The 16,633-nt window shown below is 55.9% G+C and overlaps 2 protein-coding genes across 15 annotated transcripts in view; both read left to right on the top strand.

Annotated features, from left to right (window-relative positions):
- Positions 1 to 8,113, top strand: part of SCMH1 (Scm polycomb group protein homolog 1) — a 219,479-nt gene extending 211,366 nt beyond the window's left edge. For 8 of the 14 annotated variants that reach the window (XM_062191076.1, XM_062191063.1, XM_062191064.1 and 5 more), the window contains 3 exons: positions 1,420 to 1,485; positions 5,844 to 5,986; positions 6,985 to 8,112. In XM_062191076.1, coding sequence (XP_062047060.1) covers positions 1,420 to 1,485; positions 5,844 to 5,986; positions 6,985 to 7,110 — 335 coding nt within the window. In that variant the 3' untranslated portion in view covers positions 7,111 to 8,112. Of the gene's footprint in view, positions 1 to 1,419; positions 1,486 to 5,843; positions 5,987 to 6,984 lie in introns of all 14 variants that reach the window. The other 6 variants (XM_062191072.1, XM_062191075.1, XM_062191074.1 and 3 more) reach the window with 2 other exon arrangements.
- Positions 8,114 to 10,154: 2,041 nt separating this feature from the next.
- SLFNL1 (schlafen like 1) lies at positions 10,155 to 14,649 on the top strand. Its single transcript, XM_062193284.1, has 5 exons — positions 10,155 to 10,897; positions 11,943 to 11,954; positions 12,795 to 13,289; positions 13,397 to 13,540; positions 14,165 to 14,649. The coding sequence occupies exons 1-5, from the start codon at positions 10,508 to 10,510 to the stop codon at positions 14,282 to 14,284; spliced, it is 1,161 nt and encodes a 386-aa protein (XP_062049268.1). The 5' UTR covers positions 10,155 to 10,507; the 3' UTR covers positions 14,285 to 14,649.
- The last annotated feature ends 1,984 nt before the right edge of the window (positions 14,650 to 16,633 follow it).

Raw genomic sequence — 16,633 nt, 5'->3', positions numbered from 1 at the left:
GTGGCTTCAGGAGTGGTGAGAGCAGATTGCAGAGGGTGAAGGTACCAGGGAGTGTTTGAGGAGAATAAATGGTAGTAAGTCAAAGAAGATCTTTTAGCAGGAACACTTGGGCTTGTTTGTCAGCAGACAACATGAGCCTTCCAAGAAGAAAACATTAAGGATATATGAAGGGGAGAAAATAAGGCCTTGGTTGAGGTTGGTAGGAAGGAATAGGGATGGAGGTCCTAAATAAACGGATCAGTGTGAAGCCAGAGGAGGCGTGGCTTTCTGAGCAGGTAGGGAAGCTTGGTCGAGTCCATTGGTGAGTAGAGAGGACTGAATGGCAGAGAATTGAGGAGTGCTGAAATAGTGGACTAGGCATAAAGAAGGTGGAGAAAATGGATCAATGGGAAGAGAAGAGTTTATGGGAAACATTAGGAATCCAGCTATGCTTAAAGATAAGTTTGCCAACTTACAAAAGCTATGGTTTTCTTCTGTGGTTCTTAGTAACCTAGATATGGAGTGAGAAAAGACAAGTTTGAGAACTAAGGTTTTTTGCTAAGTTAGAAAGGCAAGTGAGGAAGGAAGTGAGAGAGTATGTAAGTACACCAGTGGAGCTGTGGGAAGGTAGTTTAAGTCACCAACCTCGAGAGCTGGAGGACAGGAAGAGAAGCAGGATGGGGGAGATGGCAAGTCTGATAGCTTCAGAACACAGTGATGTCATGGGTGTAGTGGACGTGAGTCCCAAGAGAATTGGAAAGATGGGGTTTTGGGGTCCAAAATTAGAATTAAAACTCTGAAGTGGATTTATTCCTAGTGGTAACAGGACCCAGACAGTGGCCTTGGCAGTAGATAAATGAGGTCAAGTGGAGATGAGAGTCATTGGAGCCATGGTAGTTCAGCGGATTGCCTCCAAAGATTATGGCAGGAATTAGGCTAGAGCAGAAGGTAATGAACTGAGTACCAAAAAGTCTTCTTTTAACCATGGGTAGAAACCTCAAGATCTCTAGACAGCAATGACTAGGAAGAACAGATGGTTGGGTACCTGTTTGGCCTCTGAAAAATAGGGGCTTTCATGAGAGAATTGTCTAGAAGCAGCAGTGGGGCATTAGGGGAATGCTGCTTCTATACTCCCAGTTTGTCCTCCCTAGCCCAGGGATGTAGGGATATGAAAGAATAAGAAGACTCCATTAGCAAGGCTTGCAGTAAAAAGAGGAGAGAGTGCTTTCATGAAGACTGTGGTGCCCCCCCCGCCAACCCCAGGAAGGCCACAAAATGGAGTACAAAAACTCTCAAGCAGAGGTAGAGAGGAGAGCTGATTGTAGCCTCAGCCCCTGCCTTGAGGTACGGATAAGTCATCTCACCCCCAGGTCTTCCTCACATGCAAATGTTCCTCATGGGCAAAATGGAAATGCTAATACCAACCTGGTCTTTCCACAGGAGTGTTAAAACGATCAAATGAAAGAAGGGCTATGGAACCATTTTGGAAGTTAAACCATTCCCCAGGTATGAGGGAAGTTACTGTTACTGTGATCTTCCCCAAGACCCTGTTTCTGATGGGAGCGCTTCAAGAGAGGCTGCCTCCATAGCACTGGCCTCAAATGGCACTGCTGTGCCCTAGGCCTCTCCACTCTTCCTCTGGGGCTCTTGGGTCCGGGATATTGTGGTCCAAATTGTCTTTTGACCCTGAAGAATTCCAAAAGGCTATGAGAGGATTCTACCACAAGCCAAGCCCGTCTCCTGTTTTGTTTCATTAATCCAGGATGATTAGGCATGGGTTTGTTAGTCCAGTGTCTGCAGATGTACGTCACTTGCCATGGTCATTCTCAGTCTGAGCCAGCTGTCCTTGCTGGAAGAGCCGCTGCCAGCTGGGCACACTGGGATGGGCAACCCTGGGGCAGGAATGGAGCAGAGAGAGTGTAAACCTAGCTGTGTGGTCTCAGGCAAGTCACTTCCCCGCTGTGGGCCTTGGTTCCCTCCTCTCTAAAGATAGTGATAAGACCTCCTTCAAAGGCTGTTTTAAGGTCAAAGGAGTTGACATTGGCGGGATTCTTTATAGAATCCCATTCATGTATCAGACCGCTTCTCACCTCTACCACCCCATGCATGCCACATTGTCTCTTGCATGAATTACTGATACAGCTTCTTTTTTCAACTGTTCTGCCTTACTTCTCTCCTTGCCCTGCTAAAGTTTCTTGTTGGCACAGACTGTGAGAATGATCCTTGTATCTGTTTCAATCAGAGAAGCCAGTGGTTTCAGTGGCATACACGGTCCGTTTTCTATACTACCATGTCCCTCCTTGCCCTCAGCACACTTATCCATGCCTCCTGGATGTTATTTCTTAGCACTTTCTCTTTTCACTCTAGCACATTGACCTTCCTGTTAAATCTCCAGCGTGCCAGTTGTGCTTCTGCTTCAAGGTGTTGGCTCAGATGCATCATTTCAGAGATGTCTCTCCTACCACCGTAAAAATTAACAACTTCCCACCACCTGAACTCACGGAATTTATATTCTGACAGGAGGAGGCTGACAGACACACACACAGATACTTAAGAGTATTAGAAATGTGGCGTGTCTTAGTCCCTTTGAGTGGCTGTGAAACAGTACCATAGACATTCATTTCTCACAGTTCTGGAGACTGGGAAGTCCAAGATGCACGTGCCACCCAATTTGGTGTCTGATGAGGGCTGTTTTCCTACTTACGCTGTCTCCTCTCTTTGGCCTCATGTGGCCAGAGAGACGAGAGACCTCGCACAGACCTGTTGTACAGATACTCATCGTGTTTATGAAGGGTCTGCCAAAGCTCCTACCTCTTAATGTCATTACAACAGAGGTTGATTTCAATGTGTGAATTTTACAGTGACACAAATACTCAGCCAACAGAGTATGTAGATGAGGATATTTTAAGAAGTTCATGGAAAGTGAAATTAAAAGATGTGTGGGTGCAAAAAAAATTTGAAATTCATGCATAGTTTTCAATGATATGCATTTTCCATGAACTTTTTTTTTAAAGATGTATTTATTTATTTTGAAAGGAAGTGTTACAGAGAGGGAGAAAGTTAGAGAAATCTTCCATCCACTGGTCCACTCGCCAAATGGCTGCAATGGCCGGGGCTGGGCCAGGCTAAAGCCAGGAGCCAAGAGCTTCCTCCAGGTCTCCCATATGGGTGCAAGGGCCCAAGGACTTGGGGCATCTTCTGCTGCTTTCCCAAGCACATTAGCAGGGAGCTGGATTGGAAGTAGAGTAGCCAGGACTTGAACTGGTGCCTATATGGGATGCCAGCACTGCAGGCCTTGAGGTTTAAGCTGCTGGGCCACAGCTCCAGCCCCTCCATGAGCTTTTTAAAGTCTCATGTGCATGGATTTCAGTATATTTAAACCAAAATAAATATTTCTTTTTTTAATAAGCTAATTCTTTTTTTAAGATTTATTTATTTATTTGAAAGGCAAAGTGAGAGAGAGAAAGGGGGAGACAGAGAGATCTTCAATCCCCTGGTTTACTCCCTGGATGAATGCAACAACCAGAATGGGGCCAGTCTGAAGCCAGGAGCCAGGAGCATCTTCCAGGTCTCCCACATGGGTGCAGGGGCCCAAGGACTTGGGCTGTCCTTTGATGCTTGCCCAGGCACATTAGTAGGGAGCTGCAGTGGAAGTAGAGTATCCAAAATTCAAACCCCTGCCCATATGGGATGCCTGCGCCACAAGTGGTGACTACCCACTATACCACAACGCTAGCCAGCAGACATTTATTTTAATCCCATTTTTCCCAAACTTTTTGAAGTACCTATGAGTATGTGTGTATTTACCTATTTAAACTATTCTATATATGAGTATAAATGTGTACATATTTATATGAATCCAAGCCCCTGATCAGAGCAGTTGGCTAAGAAGGTGCAAGAAGGACTCATTCATGCATATGCTGTCTGCCAGAATCTTCTCTGTGCTCTCTAGCGTCCCTGTGGTTGGTCTCTGGCTCAGCATTTCAGTGTGCTTTTAGGGCAGAAGTGATTGGCTCACAGAGTCTGTCTCCTGACACCTCTAAAAAGCTATTGAGGTTTCTGTGGCTCTAATGAATCCTGCTTGTTCTAGCATACGTCACCCTGGTCTGGTCAATGGCCAACTACAAGCCTAAAAGACAGTTTTCTAGAATTGCCAGGCAAAGTATGTTTTGCCTCATAGACCTGGGACTCAGAATGAGGGAAATTGGAGGATAGTTAAAGATTAGGTCTCTCTGCTTTCACGGATGTGCGTTAGCTCTGCCTCTTGGTGGCTGTGCCAGACATCTCTGAGTCCTAAGGATATAGACATGAGCAAAGCAGGCCCCTGCCTCAGTAAAGACATGGTCTGGTAGGAGAAAAATACACAAGTAACTGTCAGATGTGATTACTCAGTAATTTAACAAATGTGTTTGAAAATCAGATATAGCAGACTGGACTCTCTTCTATGTGTTGGGGACATAGCAGAAAACAATACAGCTTATATTCTATGAGGAGGAGATGGGCGATAAACATACAATAAATAGAATGCATAAAATTACTCTAGGTAGATACATGTGTAGGGGAATAAAACAAGGGTTACTGGTTTGAGAGTGACTGTTGGGAAATTGACTAGTTGTACTAGGCTATCAGTGAAGGCTTCCTTGAGGAATCAGTATTTGTGATCAGTCCCAGAAGTTGAAAACAAATTAGTCATGAAAAAATCTGGAAAAAGAACATTCCAGATAAGCCAAAGAGTAAAAGCTTGGCTTATTCGAGAATCGGAGAGAAGTCTAGAGTGCCTGAAGTACAGGTGAGAGGAGGGTGGGCTTCGGGGAAACAGGTGAGTGGAATGCGAAATGAAGCCAAGGGTAGGAGGGGCCAGATGGGGGTGGTGCCGAGGAGGCCATGGGAAGGAGCTCAGGTTCCATTTCACATGCAGTGGAAGGCCATCGCTTTGAGGTTTTTGGTGAGGATTGACCTGATTCAATCAGTGGTTTATAAAGGTTCCTTTGGCTGCTTTATGGAGGATAGATTACTAGAATGTTACAATCGGGAAACTGCAGAATGAACTGGAACCAAGAGATAACACCCAGTGCCTTGTGAGATCAATATTAGACCGAAAATTTCTCATAAAAGAGCTTGTCCTTGAAGTCAAGACTGGCTTAGTGAGGTTGGAGTTTGCCAGAAGAAAAGGAAAAAGTGGAGGGACAGAAGGGGGCACATTCCAGGCAAAGGGATTACAGCATACAAGAGGTCAGAATAACCAGGTGATGGTCAAAACCGAGATCCCATACCCCAGAGGGGAAATGGGAAGAGCTTTGTTTGAGCCCCAAGTGAGATAAAAATTTGAGCAATAAGTTAGCGTTGAGATTCCTGGCAACCAAGGCAAAAACTTGTTCTCTGCCTTAGTGCATCAGGTGATAGTGCTGTCACCTGTTCTCCAGGCCACGGAAGAGGACCAGGGCACTATCTACCACTTCTTCTTTCTTCCCCAATTCCCAAGAATTTGGTTCTAATCTTGCCCACCTACCAGGATCTCTACAAATGGTCCCCAGAGCCGAGGCAAGGGCAGCCTCATCACCAGCCCCCCACTGAACCCAAGTAGTCCACCTCAGTGTCCACCTGCATCTCAGGTCCAGGCTGAGTCACAGCCTCGGTGCAAAATTCCTTAGGTTAGATCTAACATTTCCAAAAATTAGATCTACCTTTTGAAAACGAAGATTGGACTTGCCCATTGTGGAAAACCTAGGCTGCTCCAGTTCTCCTGCTAGGCCCTGCCATTGTCATATGCATCACCTGGGAGGCCACTAAGATGTGCCAAGAGCACGGTGTGGGGTTACGAACCAGTCCCCACCAGTCATGGTAGGCGCCCTCCTGTCCCGCAGGGTCGGACCGATACCTGGAAAGCCGGGATGCTTCTCGACCGAGTGGCCGGGACCCCTCCTCGTGGACAGTGGAGGACGTGATGCAGTTTGTCCGGGAAGCTGACCCTCAGCTTGGACCCCACGCTGACCTCTTTCGCAAACATGTAGGTGTCTCTGTCTGACCTCTTGATGTTCACTGGGAGTTTTGCTTCTACAGCTTGTAGTTTCTTAAAGGATGCAGGCTGTATAGTGGATCCAGGTCCTTTGGAACTTAACAAAGGAGACACCATAAAACTTAGACTCTTGGGTCTTGGACAGACCACTGGGCACTGTGTTCTACTCACTTTTCTGGTATAGAATTGGCTTCAGTGATTTGCTGTGGTGTTTAAGGCCTGAGGGCTCAGTTCTAGGGACAGGAATCTACTGAATGTTCCAAGGAGCACTTGCTGTCTCATCTGCCTGCCTTGGCATGAGACTCAGGGGCCTCAGCTCACCTCAGAGTCTCTCACAATGTGGACCTTGATTCTCCAACCTCGTCAGGACCCCATCCCCTACCTGCCCCTCTGTGAGCCTCCAGGGTCTTTGCAAGTGGCCGCTTGGCTCCACAGCCAGGGATTGCCCCTGGTCCTCTTGTGACCACATTCTTGATTTGGGAGTTCCAACTCACTTCCTCATAGCCTGGTGCTGTTCTGCCCTACTGATGTGAGGCCCTCACATCTCTGATCGTTTCATGGATTGTGTACATCTTCCACAGCAGCCATGTTTGAAGGAACTCTTGGGCCGTAGGCCTCACAACTGCTCAGTGAGTAGCTCTTTTGTGCCAGCTCACAGAGGGGTCCCTGCTGCTCAGGAGAGACCATGACTCACAGAGGAACAGTTGAGGGTCCACCAGCTGGGGAGGCTTCCAAGAAGAGGTGGAGTTGAACCAGGTCTCCGAGGCTGGGAGGGCAGGGAACTGAAGGAGAATGGCGCAGATACATGAGGAGCCTAACCTGGTGCTTTCTGTAGGAGACACTCGGATAGAGGGAAGAACAGACAGGCTTCTGTGTCACAGCAGGTTGTCTGGACCCCATGTGGTTGGCACTTCTTGAGTGGCCTTTAGTCAGCATCTGGGGTGGTCGGATGGTCCGGCCTCTGATGGTGCCGCCCCCTCTCCCCCCAGGAGATCGATGGCAAGGCCCTGCTCCTGCTGCGCAGTGACGTGATGATGAAGTACATGGGTCTGAAACTGGGGCCTGCACTCAAGCTCTCCTACCACATTGACCGGCTGAAGCAGGGCAAGTTCTGAGCGGGGCAGCGGAGATCAAGTCTCCCTGGAGGAAGGGCCGGCCGCCGCCCCAGGCCTCAGCACACCAGAGGCCGTGTGACGCCACCACTGCCGGCCCCCTGCCACCGGCCGTCCTTCTGTGAAGGGCGAGGAGGGGAGAGCATGGGGCCCGGGGCCGGCGCCACTCTCCTCAGCCCTGCTGCATCTCTCTGGTCTCTATTTATTTCTCAGGCCGGGCTGGCCTCTCATCCGGAGTTTCGACTGAACACTTCCAAATGTGGTAGGAAGAGACCAGCCCTGGGGCTTTGGAAGACAGGCCCTGGAATGACACCTGTGCCCATGCCCTGACCACCTCCTAGGCTTGGTGTGGCACACTGTTGCCCCACAGCTCCTGCCTTCTCACCAGACTCCCCAACTCTGAACTCATGGTGCGAACCTCTACCTTAAAAAGTCGTATTGCTAATTTATTGTTTCTGGCCCTTGGCCAAACCCTCTAGGTAATACTCCTCCTACACCAGACGCTGGGTTTCGGGAAGAGGGAGACTGCTGTGCTCTGGTCCCAGAGCCCTCTCCAGATAGGCATGGGCCTCGCAGAGGGCACTCCTGAGGGCACTTTCTCTTTGGAATGGATAACCCTGTAAGGCCCTGACCACGCCGGTCAGCAAGGGAGGAGAGGGTCCCTGTCACCTGCCCTTCTCTCTCACCAGTGGCCCCTTTGTGGCCCCAAGCCTCATCTGTGGGCATGGAAGCCCCTTGCTTCGTACAGTCTCTACACAGCTCCTTGCCCTGGCCAGAATTGCTGCCGAAGACTGGGCCTGATGATCTTAGGCCAAGGAGGTCCTATGGTAGATGGGAGGGAAGGGTCCCCAGGCTGAGTCGGTGCCATCCACTCCACCACCCTTGTGCTTTTTTGTGAACCAGTCAGCAGCCATCTGGACTGATTTTATGTCGGTTTGTTTATAAATAAAAACCAATATAGATGCCAGTGTCGTCTTCATCGGCTGACAGCCAAATCACTGTGCAGTCACTGTGCATTCACGCCCCTTCTCGTGGCCTCAGTTTTCTCTTCTATTAAATGAGGAGCTTGGACACAGTGACCCCTGAGAGCTCTTCTGAGACTCGCAGTCCCTACAGAACAGGCTGCCTTCCAGATGCCCACGGGGGCCCCAGCATCTTGGAGGGCAGAGACAGGCACACACACACACACACATGCCGCCCTGAAAGACAGGGTGCGAATGTGACCTCTGGTGCAGGGGGACAGCGGTGAGTGCCGCAGCCACACAAAGCCAGGGCAGGAAGGAGCCAAGGTCAGCAAGTCAAAGGCGGCGCCTCAGTGCCTAGGTTCGTCCTTATCCTCCTGGGCCGAGGGGAAATGCAGGCCCGCCCCAGCTCAGGCCTGCACTGTGCCCTGCGCACTGACTGGGGCTGGGTGCGATTCCTGGGCCACATGGCCCTGTGTCAGGTGGTACAGGGTTCACAAGGGGGGCAGCAGCTCAGCCGTCGCTCTAAGCTGATAATAACCAGCATGTTTGTTGTCCTTACGACGTGCCACACAAACTGCTGCTCTACGTGAATTAGATTCCTTTCACTCGGTCTTCACAGTGGGGAAATAAGCAGAGGCCACCCAGGCAGGAAGTGGCAAGGTAGGGTTTTGAAACCTACTAACCTGACTCCAAGGCCAAGGTTCCAGTCACTCACACACACATTTCCTGTGAAGCTTCGCCTAGGTCCTTTCCCTCCTTTGGGCTCTTTTGGCTGAGAGGTTGGGGTGAGGGGACGCGAGGGCCCTCTGGCCGGTGTGAGTGGTTGCGCTCAGGAAGCCCAGAGCTGCGGCTTTTGAGCCAGCATTCACCGTTCACCCCTGGAGCTCCCCAGGGGTACATGTACATGTACAGTCAGTGGGCATTTTCACCCTAAGTGATGTCGCCTTGACACAGTTGACATTCCACTTTTATCTGGTTTCCAGGGGAACAGAACTAGGAAAGTAATCAAATGTCAAGTTCAGTGGGCAGAGTTAACGTTTTACTCACGCTGCTCTAACCTCGTCCATAGAGAAGGGCTTGGTGGCAGGGGGAGCCCTGGAGCCCACGTTCTGCATCCTGACCCATCTGGAATGAAGTCAGCATTCAGCGGAGCCCGGGCCTGGGGGACCCAAGGAGGACGGGAGGCTTTAGGCAGCAGGGCCCACAGAGGTGGCAGCTGCCGCCCTGCCTGGGCACTGGTCCTGCAGAGAGGCTTTACCAGGGCACAAGTACATCTTCTGGAAGCTGCCCAGAGGGAGTTCCATGGCCAAGCATGTGGGGAGCAGGCAGCTCTGTGTACTCACGGGGTGTGTGTGTGTTGGGGGGGGGAGGGCCACAAGGAGCACAGGAGCCCTCTTCGTGTTTGACTACCCCAACCAGGCCTGCCAGAGGCTGCCGGGAGAAAGCATTGTTGTCCCTCCTGAGATCACAGAGGTGGGTGTGCAGGCCCCGCCCACTTCCTACAACCTGGGTCTCATTGTTCAAGTGCCAAACCCCTAAGTGCCCCCATGGAGGCTACGGGAGCTCAGGGCTGGCACCTCTCATGCCCCCTGTCCCCTCCCCCAGGAGCCAGCAAGACATGAAGCTCTTGGGCCTCCTCTCTCCTCTGGTTTCTGGTTGCCCTGAATGCCCCCACCCTGGCCACGGTGGCCCTGAGGATCCAGTCTGAAAAGATGCAGGCTGGTGGCAGCTACCACACAGAGCGGAGGGTGGGTGTGTGTGGGTGAATGGAGGGGCTGCTGTAGGTACAGACACAGGCGGCTGAGGAGTGAGGCTCCCGGCCTGGAGCGGGAGAGCGCGGAGGCCCAAGAGCCCCTTCTGCACTCTGGACCCAAAAGAGGGCCTGGTCTAGGCTAGCAGCCCTGAGCAGCAGGGTTTAAAGCCGGCAGGGAGAAGCAGCCATGGGGCCTCTGGCCAGGCTGCAGGGTCTCGCGTTAAGCTGTCTTCTCCAGAAGCCCCTCTGTGAAAGGTTTCTCAGGTGTCTGGAGGCAGAAGTCCTCTGCCGGCAGGCAGGAAACCCCCCGAGCCTGCAGAGCAGGAAAAGAAGGCAGGAGCCCTGGGACCAGTGACAGGACCCAGCAGGGCCGCCGAGACCCGGCTTCTGGGCCTTTCTGTCCCTCCTGAGTCTCCCCACAGGACGCCAGCTCTGACCTGCCTGTCTTCCATCCGAGGCCAAGAGCAGCTGTCAGGCCCTCCCGGCCAGCCCTCTGCCCTCCTTCTCTCTCTGTGGCCCCGCCCAGCCTCTGCCAAGCTGGGAGCCTCCCAGGAGCCTTGGCGCCCGCTGAGTGCCCCCCAGGAGGCCCTGGGTGGAGCAGCCCACAGTGAGCCTTCCGGAGGGATAACCCTCCACGACGCCCAGGAGGAGATCAGTGCACACGCAGACGTGGGAGACCCCCATGGAGCCCCTGGGTGAGCAGCCCCTACCAGCACTGCCCCAAGAAGAGACCCCACCCAAGGACTCAGGCCCGGAGGCAGAGCCCAGCACGCACACTCTCTACGTGGGCCACCTGAACCCCCAGTTCTCTGTGCCTGTGCTCGCCTGCCTGCTGCGGGACACCCTGGAGCGGCTGCAGCTGCCAGTAGCCCGGGAGGACATCGAGGTGGTGCGGCGGCCCGGGAAGGCCTACGCACTGGTGCACGTGGCCACTCCCAAGGCCGCCCTGGGCTCGCTGCCCTGGCGCCTGCAGATGGCCTCACAGGAGCACCTGATTCTCAAGGAGGTGGCGGCACGCGGGAAGGAGCTGGTGCTGGCTGAGGGCCGGGGCCCCCTGCTGAGCCGCAGAGAGGTGAGTGTCATCTCCCCAGCCTGCTCCTGGGGCTCCACCCCCGGGAGAGGCCTGCCTGTGGGCTGCCTCTGAGGGCCTGGGACAGGTCCACCCACCTCCCTGCAGCAGGACGCTGCCCTGCACCGCGCCTTCCACCCAGCAGCTGTGTGGGGCTCAACAGGCCTCCGGCCTTCCAGGCTCGGGGCCCCAGGGCCCTCAGGCCCACAAGGGCCCAGACCTTTCTCCTTGGCCTGTCTCAGCTGTTCAGTCGGCAAACACCAGCGCACTCTCTGTGCGGGGAGTGAGGCACAGCCGCCGGTCACCATGGCAGCTGCGAGGCGAGGCGCTGTGCTTGCTGCCATGTCGGGACAGAGTTGCCAGGGAAGTGGGATCCAGGCTGGGACTTAGAGAGCTGGATGGGCACATGAGGGAAGGACATTCCGAGCAGGGAACACCTGCAAAGAGGGGTGTCGGTGCAGTGCGTGCAGGACACTGGCACTTCCCTGGTGCCTGGGCCACAGCCACAGGGGCCCCCAGGGAAGGAAGCTGGGCCAGAGGGCCAGGCCCAGGTCTCTGTGGGCTGTAGACAAAGGCGCAGCCAGGGTCAAGGGCTGGCTCTAACCAGGCCGGGAGGTCACTGGCAGATCACCTCGGGAGACCGGGTTTTTCTTTAGGGTGAGCACCATGGTGTTTAAACTGCTGCAGAACTAAACAGCTCGCTGACTTGACTCTTCAGCATACGTGTGCCGAGTTCATGTTCGTATGAGTTTTACCAGGTTGCTAGGACTGGGGAGCCGCAGGGCCCATAGGAACGTGCCTCTCACTCCTGCCCCAATCCAGGCTGCACTCCCAGCCCTGCAAGGCAGCAGAGTCAGAAAAAAAGGTGTGACGGCGGAGCAGCAGTCCAACCTGCATTTAGGGCCAGTGAGGAGGGGCGCTGGAAAGAGGAGCACCTGGAGACCGGGTGAGGCCCAGCCAGGGAAGTGGCCAGGACACAGATTTTTTTTTTTTTTTTTAAGGTTTATTTATTCGTTTGAGAGGCAGAGTTCCAGAGAGGGAGAGGGAGAGGGAGAAAGAGGTCTTCCATCTGCTGGTTCACTTCCTAAACGGCCACAATGGCCAGAGCTGGGCTGATCTGAAGCCAGGAGCTTCTTCCGGGTCTCCCAGGTGGTTTCAAGGGCCCAAGCACTAGGCCCATCCTCCACTGCTTTCCCAGGCCATTAGCAGGGAGCTGGATCAGAAGAGGAGCAACCAGGACTTGAACCAGCGCCCATATGGGATGCTGGTGCCACAGACAGAGGCTTAACCTACTACACTACAGTACCAGCCCCAACATGGATGTTTTGAGAGCCCTCAAACAGAGCACGAACTGTGGGAGGGGCCTCAGGAGGGGCAGAGAGTATGGAACGGGCTTGTCCACAGTGGTCAGCAAAGGTTTCAGGGGAACAGGAAGTGGCAGGGTCTCAGAGCCTCTTAGTTACTGGGCCCGCAGCTGTCACTGAAGTGTTGGAACAGTGCGGCTCCAGGCATCAGAAGCCCATCTGCAACCCACATGGGCAAGGTCAGCCCCAGGTGTCCCAGCTTCCAGCCCTGGGAAGGGGAACTCTCTCCTTGCCCACCTAGGAAGAGAGCCCAGCGCAGCGGGCAAAGGAGCAGGTGGATTGAGCCCTTGATCCAGCAGGGTTGCCCCTCGCTGGCTGCGCGAGGCTGGGTGGCTTGGAGTTCAAGCGGGCCAGCAGTGAGCCCCTGAACCTGGCTCACCCACACGCCTCCCTCAACAGTGAGGGTGGAACTGGGCCCCGCAGCCCGTGGAGGCCAGACCCAGGCAGGTGCGGGCCGGGGTTCTGGCAGTCCCTTGAGGTGGCAGGGAGCTCCGCGTTGGCCTCAGCCCATCCATCCTGACCTCACCCACCTGCAGGAGGAGGACAGCGGCCCCAGCCCAGGCCCCAGCCCTGTGCCCAGCCCAGGCTCCGGCTTCCTGATGCCCACGCGGCCCCCAGGCCTCTCTCCCAACGGGCCCTGGGCCCGGCCCAGCGGCGTGCGCTCCGACAGCGCCATTGTGCACCAGGAGATCCTGGGCCAGGAGCGGCTCTTCCAGGGCGCCTTCCTGGGCAGCGAGACGCGCAACGTGGAGTTCAAGCGGGGCAGCGGCGAGTACCTGAGCCTGGCCTTCAAACACCACGTGCGGCGCTACACGTGCGCCTTCCTCAACAGCGAGGGCGGCAGCCTGCTGGTGGGCGTGGAGGACAGCGGCTGCGTGCAGGGCATCCGCTGCAGCCACCGCGACGAGGACCGCGCACGCCTGCTCGTGGACTCCATCCTGCAGGGCTTCAAGCCCCAGGTCTTCCCTGACGCCTACACCCTCACCTTCATCCCCGTCGTCAGCACCGCCCCGAGCAACGTCCCCCTCAAGGTGAGCGCCAGGGCGGGGAGCAGGGAGGAGTGACCTGGGTGTGGCTGGGCAGCGGTCCACGGTCAGGGTCAGGTGCGGCATAGCCCGGTTGCTGTTGCCCCTCGCAGGTGCTACGCCTGACCGTGCACGCCCCCAAGGTGCAGAGCGAGCCGCAACTCTACGAGACAGACCAGGGGGAGGTGTTCCTGCGGCGCGACGGGAGCATCCAGGGCCCGCTGTCTGTCAGCGCCATCCAGCAGTGGTGCAGGCAGGTGAGGAGGCCGGGGCCGAGGAGCCAGGCCCATCTCAGGCCCGCTCCACCACGCCCTGAGCCAGCTCTCCGGCGTCACCACACTGGAGGGGCTGCCTTCACATAACCGCAGTTCGTTCTGTGGCCCGCTGTTCAGTGGCTGGGGGAAAGGACAGACCCAAGGCACCCTCCTTTTAAACACCTACACCCCACTTCCCACAGCGCCTGAGACCTCCACCCCCACCCCCTCCAGCCGGAGCAGTTCAGGCACTCGATTGCTGGGTGGACGGCGAGTGGGGAGAGTGAACTACTAAGGGGCCCCTGTACCATGTTGTAGGGGAGACGCCCACAAGAGGGTGCAGAGGAGACGGGCCATGGTCCCAAGAAGCCTTTTCAAGAGGAAAGAGTGGGGCGGGGCTGGGTGGCACCTGGGGTGTCCAGAGGGTGGGTGGCTGTGTCGCCGGCTCCAGCTTGCAGCTGGCTTCCCTCAGGACCCCAGTGCTGACTTAGCCAATAGGCAGCATGGTCAAAGGGGCTGGCTCCCCCAAAGCCACGGCTCCCCAGGCTCGGGTTCAACCCTAGGTGAGAGGCGGACAGGCCTGAGAGCATGGTGGCCTGGCCATCTGCTCCCACGCTGTCCCCCCAGAAGTGGATGGTGGAGCTGAGAAGACTGGAGGAGAAGGTCAAGGTGCTGACGGTGGAGAAGGAGCAGCTCCAGCGGCAGCGGCGGAACTGGCCCGTCTCCTGCACCTGCTGCGTCCTGTGAGGCCCCAGGCAGCAGGCAGGTGCCGCCCTCTGGGCAGGGAAAGCCAGGGAGCTCCTGTTTGGGCCTAAGTCCTTCTGACAGGAGCAGGCACACTGCGCACAGGCTGGTCCCCACGTGGCTCTGACCCTGAGCAGACCCCCATCTGTGCAGCTGAGACATTGCTCTCAGGCCCCAAAGGAACCCCACTTTCAGAAAGGACTATACAAACATGGCCAGTGTCACCCCAGGGCCGAGCTACACAGGGCTGTCCTCCCTGGGATGCTCGGCTTGCCCAGGCCGGGGTCTGTGCTGGGCAGGGGCGGGGCCTGTCCGGACCTGGTTTACTTGCTGCGACTTGTGGCTGTCAAAGCTTCTTAATAAATTCCATGCCCCTGGGCCACGAGTGGTTATTTCTAGTACACCTGGTCAGCAGCTCAGGTGCCGCTGGGTCGTGTGTCCCGCACCAGCCCTCTGCTGGCCAGAAGCCACAGCCTGCGTGGGTTCCTGCTGCAGAGCTGTGGGGCGGGAGCCCAGCGGTCGGGCTCCACAGTCCAGCCCTACCCTGAAGGCCAAGGGCTTGGGGCAAAGGGCTGTGTGCCTCTGGCTTCAGTTTCTACACTTGTGACAGCGGTGTGGGCAGGGGCCGGTGCCTCGTGTCTGTGCTGGCCAGGGCACAACAGCACCTGCGCAGCAAGGGTCTGACTGCCACTCCGTGGCCCCTCTGGGCACTGCCGAGGACTCATTATGACCAGGGGCCATGCTGCTCAAAACCCTCCGAGCTCCCTGTTTGAGGAGCGAGGCCCAGACAGCTCCATGCAACTCCCCACCTGAGCTCAGCTCCTCCGGCCCTTGCACAGGCCATGTCAGCCTTGCTGCCCAGCTGGTTTCCTGAGTACTCCTGCCTCAGGCCTGGGCCCTGCTGGAACACTCTGCCCTCAGATTCCTGTGCTCGCCACCTTCGTTACCCTCCCTGTCCCGAACCACACCCCTCCCAACCCTGCCATCCCCTCTCCATGTGCTGTTGCACCGAGTCCTTGTATTTGTCTTTACCCCCACCCCCAGCAGCACACACCTCCTCACACACACGCCAGCGCTCAGCGGTCTCATGACTGCTGTTCACTGCCAAAGGCTCAGGACCAAAAGCTGGCACGTGGCAGATGCGATCAGCTGTGCTGATCAATCAAGGATACAGCGTGAGTCCCTGCTACTGTTTCCGACCCAGCTCCCTGCTGATGTGCCCGGGCAGGCGATGGAAGATGGCCTGAGTGCTTGGATCCCCACACCATGTGGGAGACCGGGAAGAAGCTCCTGGCTCCTGGCTTCAGCCTGGCCCAACCCTGGCTACTGAGGCCATCTGGAGGGTGAGACAGCAGATGGAAGATCTCTGTCTCCCTCTGTCACTCTGCCTTTCAAATAAATCCTTTTTTCTTAAAGAATACTCCTAAATTTTGGATCTGAGCCACCAGACCCTCCCGGAGCCTTGTCACATGGTGTAGAACTGAGGTTCCGTGGACCACACCGTGGCAGATGCCCCACCCCACCCACTCCCACGGGTTAACCTTAGCCACACCCACAGAGCAGACATGGAGAAGCTCTGGCACCCCAGCCAGCCCTTCCGTCGGCAGCCAGGCGGCCTCCCTGGGGCCGGTCCCAGCTGCCTGGAGAGCTGGTTTTCCCACTTAGCCAATAGGATGCAGCCTTGCCTTGGACACGGTTCATGCTGGTCACAGGGTTCTTCAAATGTGACCACAGATGTGTGTCCAGACAGCTCCCAAATCCCCAGGGCCAGTCAGAGAGGCGGCATCTGGGCAGGCTCCGCGCTGGGTGTGAGTCCTCAAGAGCGTGCCTGGAGGGCATGAGCTGGCAAACTGGAAAGGCAGGGCTGCTCCGGCCCGTGGACTAAGGGCACCATGGATCACCGGCCATGGATCACCAGCCCGTGGATCACCAACACCAGGCCTGGAAGGTGGGCAGCCCAGCTCTGGTCCTGGCACTGGGCAGTCTTGTATGCCACAGCCGGGGTGGTGGGGCAGGCGGAGCTCTGCAAGCCCTGGGGAGCCATCTGGGGTCCCTGCACCTGACTGGCCTGCTGGGGCCACCTTTGATGTGCAGGAACACAAGACCTCGAAGGTAAAGCACCCACACTGGCCCAAATCCTCGCTGTCCTGGGGGGACAGTGGGACCGCAGACCCAGTGGCCACACTGTGAGCACCGAGCGCAGCACGGAGAGCTCCACAAGTGCAGAGCTGCGAGCTCCAGGAGAGGAGGCTGCCGCCCGCCACCTGCTCTCGGGGGGCGCAGACTAAGGAGTGAAGGACCGGGATGGGCCGGAGTGTGGGTGGGCGCCAATGGCACTGACATCCCCTCTGT

This window comes from Lepus europaeus, chromosome 5, assembly GCF_033115175.1.
Source record: "Lepus europaeus isolate LE1 chromosome 5, mLepTim1.pri, whole genome shotgun sequence".
NCBI classification, from domain to species: Eukaryota; Metazoa; Chordata; class Mammalia; order Lagomorpha; family Leporidae; genus Lepus; species Lepus europaeus.
Note: the sequence above shows the minus strand (reverse complement) of the source record. Positions and strands in the feature narration are given on the sequence as shown.